The sequence below is a fragment of the Lactuca virosa genome, chromosome 4 (assembly GCF_052849685.1).
Source record: "Lactuca virosa cultivar CGN04683 chromosome 4, Lactuca_virosa_CGN04683_v6, whole genome shotgun sequence".
NCBI classification, from domain to species: domain Eukaryota; kingdom Viridiplantae; phylum Streptophyta; class Magnoliopsida; order Asterales; family Asteraceae; genus Lactuca; species Lactuca virosa.
In genome coordinates this window covers 72894109-72902869 of record NC_136429.1, presented here as the reverse complement: position 1 = coordinate 72902869, position 8761 = coordinate 72894109, and the positions used below count along the sequence as shown (strand labels likewise).

At 36.1% G+C, this 8761-nt stretch overlaps 2 protein-coding genes across 3 annotated transcripts; both read left to right on the top strand.

Annotated features, from left to right (window-relative positions):
* The first annotated feature begins 242 nt into the window (after nucleotides 1-242).
* LOC145105406 (TMV resistance protein N-like) lies at nucleotides 243-8138 on the top strand. 2 transcript variants are annotated; one of them, XM_079042521.1, is made up of 7 exons: nucleotides 243-880; nucleotides 1111-2206; nucleotides 2302-2607; nucleotides 2713-3971; nucleotides 5267-5389; nucleotides 5758-7704; nucleotides 7897-8138. In XM_079042521.1, the coding sequence occupies exons 1-4, from the start codon at nucleotides 417-419 to the stop codon at nucleotides 3898-3900; spliced, it is 3054 nt and encodes a 1017-aa protein (XP_078898647.1). In that variant the 5' UTR covers nucleotides 243-416; the 3' UTR covers nucleotides 3901-3971; nucleotides 5267-5389; nucleotides 5758-7704; nucleotides 7897-8138. The 2 variants fall into 2 exon arrangements, with proteins under 2 accessions (XP_078898647.1, XP_078898646.1); XM_079042520.1 differs by having other exon boundaries at nucleotides 2713-5389.
* On the top strand, nucleotides 6673-8067 carry LOC145104624 (zinc finger BED domain-containing protein RICESLEEPER 2-like). Its single transcript, XM_079041838.1, has 4 exons — nucleotides 6673-7278; nucleotides 7781-7844; nucleotides 7897-7946; nucleotides 8059-8067. The coding sequence occupies exons 1-4, from the start codon at nucleotides 6673-6675 to the stop codon at nucleotides 8065-8067; spliced, it is 729 nt and encodes a 242-aa protein (XP_078897964.1).
* Nucleotides 8139-8761: the final 623 nt, after the last annotated feature.

Genomic DNA, 8761 nt, shown 5'->3' with positions numbered 1-8761 from the left:
GAGAGAGAGAGAGAGAGAGAGAGAGAGAGAGAATTTTTTTTTCTTTTCTTTTAATAATTATAAAAGTATTTTAATAAATAAAAACCTAATAAAACAAAAAACAAAGGCAAAATCGTCATTACAATAAAGTTTAAAGTAAATTGGGCTAAAGTGACAAGAAAATGAAAACTTTATGGACATAAATGCTAGTCCAAAATTTTTTTTTGGCAAAAAAACAACAATTTCTAGCTAGACCATAGCAAAGGAAGTGGTTGGGGCTGTCACATCTCACCCATTTCATGCTTCCTCCGATCTTCCTTGCGGCTTATTATGTTGTGTGAACACGCGTCTAATTCGCAGTTTCTTTGCAATTATTTCTTAGGAATTTCCCAAAGAAAGCTTCGATTTATATAAGAAGACCTTTTCAGAGGATTTTAATGGCGTTATCTTCAACATCATCTAATCGGAAGAGTTTTAAGTATGATGTGTTCTTGAGCTTTAGAGGAGAGGACACACGTAGGACCTTTGTTGATCATCTTTACGGTTCTCTTAACCAGCTAAGTATTCCCACCTTCAGGGATAACGAGGAATTTGAGAAAGGAAAACAGATAGACGAGTTATTCAAAGCAATCGAAGAGTCAAAGCTCTTTATCATTGTCTTCTCCAAAAACTATGCTTCTTCGTCTTGGTGCTTGAAGGAACTTGAGAAGATTATGGAGTGCCAGAGAAAGATCGAACATATTGCTTACCCAATCTATTATGACGTGGATCTGTCGGAAATCCGTAAACAAATTGGGGAAGTTGGAGGAGCCTTCTCCAAGCATAGCAACGAAGAGGTTGGAAAATGGGAAGAGGCGGTGGAAGAAGCGGGGCATCTTGTTGGGTGGGATATGAGAAACAGGTACCTAATTTCTTAATCATACATCTGCATTACTATTCTTTGGTGTGTTTATTTCTAGTGATGTAGAAAGGTCAACTTCATGTTGTATTGTCAAATTATAACTCAAAATTGAGTCTTCTAGATAGATGAAACATGGAATAACTAGGCAGAGGATTGTATGTTATAGACCTAAAACGAATTTTTGATGTGGGATCTTGAGAAAGCTACCTGAAATTTTTTGTACTCTACAGGGAAGAAGCTGAAGTCATCAATGAAATTGTTGAACAAATTTTACTCAAGTTACGCCCTATTTATTTGAGCAATGATGAAAATCTAATAGGCATGGAACCCCGGATGCTAGACCTGGAGTCATCTTTAGGGCTTGGTTGGAACAATGATGTTCGCATGATAGGGATCGCGGGGATGGGGGGCATTGGGAAGACAACTTTGGCCCGAGCTATTTTTGATAAAATATCTTTTCATTTTGAAGGTAAAAGCTTTGTAGAGAACATCAGGGAAGTTTCAAAAGTGTCGGGTATGTGTTGGTTGCAAAAACAAGTCCTTTTAGATATATTTAAGGATGAAGACATGGATGTAAGCAGTGTTCATGACGGGAAACACATGATGAAAATGCGTCTTCCTGGTAAAAAAGTTCTTGTTGTTCTAGACGATGTTGATAATGTTGACCAGCTTGAGGCGTTAGCCGGTGCAACTAATTGGTTTAAGGGCGGAAGTAGAATTATCATCACAGCAAGAGACAAGCAAGTGCTGACAGCACACAGAGTGAATATGATTCATAATGTCAATTTCTTGTCGGATGAGGAAGCAATTTGCCTCTTTAGTAGGCATGCATTTGGGCGATATATTCCAATTCAAGGGTATGAAGGGCTGTCAAAGAAAGTTGTAAATTATGCTGCTGGTCTTCCTCTAACGATCAAAGTATTGGGTTCGTTTCTGCGTGGTAAAGAAGAGTTTCTATGGATGGATGCACTAAAAAGACTAGAAACGATTCCGAGTCAAGAAACTCTAAAAAAATTGGAACTAAGCTATATCAGCCTAGAGGATGATCACAAGGAAATATTTCTAGATGTTGCATGTTTCATGAAGGGGTTGCAGAAAGAGGATGCAATTAGAATACTTGAAAGCTGTGGATTACATGCTATATATGGTTTAACAGTACTTGAGCAGAAATCTCTCATAACTATTTCAAATCAGCGTTTGAGCATGCATGACAGGATAGAAGAATTGGGCAGGAATATCGTTCGGCGATCGCACCCCCGTGAGCCCAACAAACACAGCCGGCTGTGGATTCGCGAGGAAATTGAAGATATGCTGTCCCATAATGCGGTAAGGATAAAATTTACTTGTAATTTGGAGAAAACTAACACATTTTCATTAGTTATGACACAAGTTTTATGGTGGCTGCTTTTGGACTATTATAGGGTACTGATGCGACAACATGTATACGACTGGAGCAGGTGGAACTGAGTCCTGAAATCGTTATGAAAGGGCTTGGAAATCTGCAGAAACTTAGAGTTCTTTTGCTCTCTGAGATAGATGATGACTATTTTGGTACCCATCGGAAGTTTGATCAAGTTAAACAATACTTTCCAAATGCGTTACAGTTTCTGAGTTGGGAGGGTTACCCTGTTTTGTCTTTACCACAAACATTTAAAGCAAATAACCTTGTTGGACTTGAACTGCCTAGCAGCAGAATCACAAAACTTTGGGAAAGCGGGGAAAGAAAGGTACAACGGTTGATATGTCTTTTGCATGATGATTCATTTAAATGATGTCCGTTCATACTGCAATAGTCATCTTATCTTATATTTGTTCTTTTTTGCATATGACAGGTTCTTAAGAAGCTCAGGTTCCTGGACCTTAGTTTCTCAAAGTTGAGGACCCTCAACCTTGGGATGACTCCGAATCTTGAGAGGTTAAACCTTAATCGATGTTATGATTTGAGAGAACTTCAAGCGCCTGCTGGATCTCTAGAAAAGCTTGTATACTTGAACTTAATTGGTTGCTCAAGGTTCAGATCTTTTTCGTTTATCAAACAATTGGAACCGCTTCAGCTTCTTTCTTTACCTAAGTTAGAGGTGATTGTGGAGTCCTTGGGAGAATTCCCAAGGTACTCCCGTGATAATCTGCCAAAGCTACAGTTTACCTGTTTTTATCTTGAAAAACATCCCCCATCGACCGAAAATGGTCAAAAGAGTGTTTCTCTAAATCTTCAGCCTTGCACAAAACTTGAGAGTGTTTCAGGAAGCATTTTTGGTTTACAACGCCTAAGGCACCTTACGTTGGATGGCTCTATTCCAGAGGTGCCCAACGACGTTGACCAGTTACAATGTCTGGAGAAGCTAAGCTTGTTGTCTACACGTATTAAACGGCTTCCGGATAGCATATGTATGTTGAAACATCTGAAACATCTCAACCTTAAGTCTTGTCGGCTTCTTGAAGAGTTACCCAAGGATCTTGGCCAAGTAGAATGTTTGGAGAAGCTAAGTTTGCTGTCTACGGGTATTAGACGTCTTCCAGATAGCATCTGTATGTTGAGACGTTTGAGATCTCTCAAAGTTAGATCTTGTTTGCTTCTTGAGGAGGTACCCGACGATATTGGCCAAATAGCATGTTTAGAGAAGCTAAATTTGTTGTCTGCACGTATTAGATGTCTTCCGGATAGCATTTGCATGTTGAAGCATTTGAAATCTCTAGAACTTGAATCTTGTATGCTTCTTGAGAAGTTACCTGAGGATCTTGGCAAGTTGGAATGTTTAGAGAAGCTGATCCTAACAAAGTGTATCTCTCTAGAGGATATTCCAAACAGCATCTGTAAGATGAAACGTTTGAGATGTTTAGATCTCCCCTTTTGCAATCAGGTGGAGAAATTGCCAGAGGAACTTGGAAGTTTAGAGTGTTTAGAAGAGTTAAATATAAAGTGTACAGGAATAAGTCGTCTTCCACACAGCATTTCTTCCTTGAAAGGCCTGCGTATTGTTGGATCCATACCACTTGAATTCAATCCTGTGTTTTTCTGACCAAGATATCTACATACAAACCTTGAATAACACAGGCACCGAGAGCAGGAGCCGATTCGCAGAGAACTGTTGTAAGAAGTATTTCTTCTTCTTCTTCTTTGTCCATAAACTGTTTTATTTTGATCGGATTTTTGAACTTTGATCCGACAATACTTGAATCAGAAAATACAATGCTGCTACACTTAAAACTCCAAACTGAAACCTTGCTGCCACCACCATTCTCTTGTCAATCTGAGCTCGATCCCACCCTCTTAATTTCTGTTTCTATTTTTAGATCCACCGGAAAACACCAAAACGTCTTCCCTCCATCTCTCTTTCTCTGTTCGATTCTGTTTTTTAGATTCATCGGAAATACTGACTGTCTCTGAAAGTGGTTGACCAAATGCCTCATGATATGTGAGATGGTGTTGTTTTAGGTGCACTGTTAGGTGTTTGGCAGGTTACATGATGATGATGTACATGCAAGTAAAATAGGACAAAAAGTATTAGATTTTAAACCAAATCAATCAGGAGGGTATTTGTTGTCGACAATGTTTTGCAGCATGTGGAAAATGGGAAAAGTGTGGGGAGTTGAAGGGGAGGTCTTTGTTAAGGGGTGTAAATTGTAATTATGTATTCTTTGTGGGGGAGAACCTGGAGAAAATAATTACGGCAAATTTTCTACATGATTTCAAGATTTTTGCATATAGAAATTAAAGATTAAAATATCTTAAAAGAGCATTATACTTACTACTTTGTAACATTATAAAGCTTTGAAGACCTGCTTATTTCTTTCTTTCTTGATATTGTTTTTTTCCTGTTTTGTCACTCCTTTCTTTTTATTGTTTGAGGTTAAAAGGATGGGAAAATCACATTGTAGCACAACTAGGGGTGATCGCGGTTCAGTTTGAAATCGTGAAACCGGCCAAACTGGTCATCGGTTTGGTTTTACGGTTTATATTTTTCTTTACAGTTTGGCTTGCGGTTTTGAAATTTTCAAACCGTAATGAACGGTTTGGCTTACGGTTTTTAAGATTTCAAACCGTATAAAAACCGGACCGGACCGTAGAGTTTATATATATATATATATATATATATAATTGTATTTGTTGTATTAAATACTAATTTTTATATATAGATATTAGATAATAAAATTATAACCCACAATATTTAAATACTCCAGAGTCTAGCCCAATCTTAATTTGTAATTGGTAAATGCCTAAATGGAGCCTAAATGCCCAATTGAGAAAGTAACGTCCAAACGAGTGAACGACGAAAACTAATCGCAAGACGCAAACACGATTCGAAGCCGTTGTTTCTCACTCGTTGTTTCTATTTTCATTCTTCAATCTTCATTGTCGTAAGTCTAATACGCACCCTCCGACAGTCCGAATACACCGCACCGTTCGCCGCCTCCGCCTACTGCAGCTCCTTCGCTTGCAATAGCGCCGCCTCCACCTGCAACAACTCCTCTTCCAGCTTACAGCTTCGTCGCTCATTCTCTGTTAAGGTATGTTATGTTCTGATAAAAGCTAATACACTATCAATCGATTATTAATTCATTTATATATCAAAGTTGTAGGTTCTATGTGTTTAGATTTTGATTCATACTCAATATTATGGTTCTCTGCGGTTTTATTGATTGAAATGGTTAACAACTTAACATCACAGATTCACAGTTTTAGAGAATTACTAATTTGTTTTTGTTGATTAGAATGGTTAACATAATTTTTGGTTGCACTTTTTTTTGAGATATTTTTCAACGATTCATAATGCAATTCTGTTTTACTGTATTTGAATCAAGTCGCTCAACTGTTGATCTTTGGTTCTGTTTGATCTGATTTTTTGTTTGCTGCGTTTTCACTTGTTTTGGTCCAGGTCCTTAAATGGATAAAGATAATATCAACATTCCAATTAGTGAACCTGTGAACATCATTGATGATGATGATGATGATGTGAAAGATATTGATGTAGATGATGTCGTTGATGTGGAGCAAAATGGAGGTGCTCCTGATCATAACCAAAGAAAGGGACGAAAGCAGTCTATTGTTTGGCAACATTTCAAAAAACCGTATCCAGTTCCACCTGAAGGAACACGCACCACATGTATTCACTGTAAGAAAAGCTATGTGTATGAACCAAGTCAGCATGGTAATAGTGCTATGTTAAATCATTTGAGAAAGTTATACAAGTTTGATCCACTTAAATGTCAAGTAGATAAAAACAAACTATAAATTTTTTTGGAAAGGGTAAGGATGGAAACTTACAATTTGGTCGTTTTACAAAGGAATTGGGTAAAAAAGCTCTTTCTAAAATGATTATTATTGATGAACTACCATTTAGATTTGTTGAAAAAGAAGGTTTTCGTTATATTTGTAGTGTAGTTCGACCCGAGCTAGAGTTATCGAGTCGGATTACAATTGCTAGAGATATCTTATCTTTATATGTGGATGAAAAGAATATTTTGAAAGAGCTTTTACGAAAATCTTCACAATCTGTTTGTCTTACAACTGATGCATGGACTTCAAGTCAAAACATCAATTATATGGTTAAGTCCATTACATTGATGTAGAATGGAAATTGTAGAAAATGATTTTGAATTTTGAAGTTATTTCTAATCATAAGGGTGACACAATTGGTAAAATGGTTGAGAGTTGTCTAACTACATGGGGTATTGAGAATGTTTTTACAATCACTGTGGATAATGCGAGCTCTAATGATACAACTATTTCTTTTCTGAAAAAGAAAATACAAAATTGGGGACATGCGGTTTTAGATGCTCAATAGTCGCATATGCGTTGTGCTCATATGTTAAACTTGATTGTGTGTGATGGTTTACAAGATTATGATCCTGCAGTTCAAGTTATTAGAAATGTTGTGAGGTATGTTAGATCATCGCCTTCAAGAATGGCTAAGTTCAAGGAATGTGTGAAGATAGAAAAGTTAAATGTTACTGGAACTGTTTGTTTAGATGTTTCCACTAGGTGGAATTTGACTTACTTGATGTTGGAGTCGGCTTTGAAGTATATAAAAGCATTTAATCGGTTGGAAGAAGATGGACATTATGCAAGGTTTTTTAATGTGGGTCCTAGTAGCTTGTTGAATGGAGTAGATGCAAAGAAAAAGTATGTCACTAAAGTCGGGCCACCTAGTGATATTGATTGGGATGTTGCACAAGCATTTATGGTTTTTCTTAAGGTGTTTTATGAAGTGACAAATCGGTTTTCAGGGTCTTTGTATGCAACTTCTAGTGCTTACTTTCATGATATGTGTTCATTGCATAGCCATATTGATGAATGTATTGAAAGTGATGATTGGCGGGTGAGTTCGATGGCTATGAATATGAAAGCAAAGTATGATAAATATTGGGGAAATGCAAAAAAAGATGAATCATTTATTGTATGTAGTCGTTGTTCTTGATCCTCGATACAACTTGATCCTCGATACAAGTTAAAATATGTCGATTGGAGTTTGGAAGAAATGTACCCTATTGGTGATATTGCATGTGACTTGAAAAAGAAGTTAAAGCCACTTTGACTCACTTTATGACTTATTTGGAAAAAAGATCCTATGCATGCCAAACATTCTTCTTCAAACAAGAATCATAACAAAAGGAAAGTTAATGAGAATCTTAGCATACAAGAGAAGCGTAATTTATCACGGGGGGTAGAGTTTTGGATTCATTTAGGAGTAGTCTTTCTCCTAAAACAGTGCAAGCGCTTGTATGCACACAAAATTACACTCGGGGTGTGTTTAACTAAACTACAAAAGTTTGTTACGAAGATGTGCCGAAAGAAATTGAAGACCTTGAAGAAATTGAAAATGGTAAGTTATCAAATTCTAAAAAGTTATATATTTTCTCTTTGTTATTATTTTTAACAAAATATAACTTGTATTTTAGATTTTGCTAACAAACTTAATATTTGTACCAACAATATCGATTGAAAGGTATTTTTCTTCTTATGGTTTTATATTGAATTTTTGGTGTGATATTTTAATATTGACTTTTTTGGACAGCAAAAGCTTATGAATTGGATGACATTTTGGAAGTCGATAACATTTTGGAAGTGAGCTTGCGGATACTGGAAAAATATTTGTTGTTTTGTGTGTATTAGTTTAATTTTTGATGTAATGGAACAATATTTGCTGTTTTTATTTACTGTTTTGGATGGTTTTTAGGTTGCATGAATCGATACAAATGCTTGATGTAATAGAACAATGTTTATTGTTTTCATTTACTGTTTTGGCAGTTTTGACAACTTTAATATTGCAGTTTTTTCAACAATATTGCAATTTTTTTTAACAATATTTGACAAATTTTTTATTGACAGTTTTTTATACTATTTTGACAGCTTCAATATTGCAGTTTTTTTAACAATATTTGACAGATTTTTTGTTGTTGTAACAATATTGCAGTTTTTTTTAACAATCTAATGGACTCGATTAAAATGGGCCTAAAAAGCCCAAACCGTGAAACCAAACCATTAGTAACGGTTTGGTTTTGTTCTGTTTTAATTTTTAAACGGTCCGGCTTTGGTTTTCGCTTGAAAAAAACCGTAACTAACGGATTGGCTTCGGTTTGAGCTAAAAACTGAAAAAACCGAACCGTGAACACCCCTAAGCACAACCAACTATTGCATTTGATTTGATTTGGTCATTATTTATTTTTTTATTTTTCATATTATTTTGCGTAATAGGTTATTAAATTTACAACTTACATGTCTATGAAGTCACTTTTGTTAGTTTTTAATAGGCTTTGGTAACTAGTTATTCTATATCACACGAATGGTCCTTATCATTTCAATTTCTTTTGTGGTTGGTCCATCATTGGTATTGTTTATCACCTGCACCACCACCGTGTATCTGTAACGTCCCGAAAAAC

Bases quoted from the DNA above. Each gene is read 5' to 3' on its own strand.
- LOC145104624 (XM_079041838.1), top strand. From the start codon at position 6,673: ATGCGTTGTGCTCATATGTTAAACTTGATTGTGTGTGATGGTTTACAA. The intron at 7,279-7,780 runs GTATGTAGTCGT...CTTGTATTTTAG, and splicing joins AAAAAGATGAATCATTTATT to ATTTTGCTAACAAACTTAAT. The intron at 7,845-7,896 runs GTTTTATATTGA...TTTTTTGGACAG, and splicing joins AAGGTATTTTTCTTCTTATG to CAAAAGCTTATGAATTGGAT.
- LOC145105406 (XM_079042521.1), top strand. From the start codon at position 417: ATGGCGTTATCTTCAACATCATCTAATCGGAAGAGTTTTAAGTATGAT. The intron at 2,207-2,301 runs GTAAGGATAAAA...GGACTATTATAG, and splicing joins ATATGCTGTCCCATAATGCG to GGTACTGATGCGACAACATG. The intron at 2,608-2,712 runs GTACAACGGTTG...TGCATATGACAG, and splicing joins GGGAAAGCGGGGAAAGAAAG to GTTCTTAAGAAGCTCAGGTT.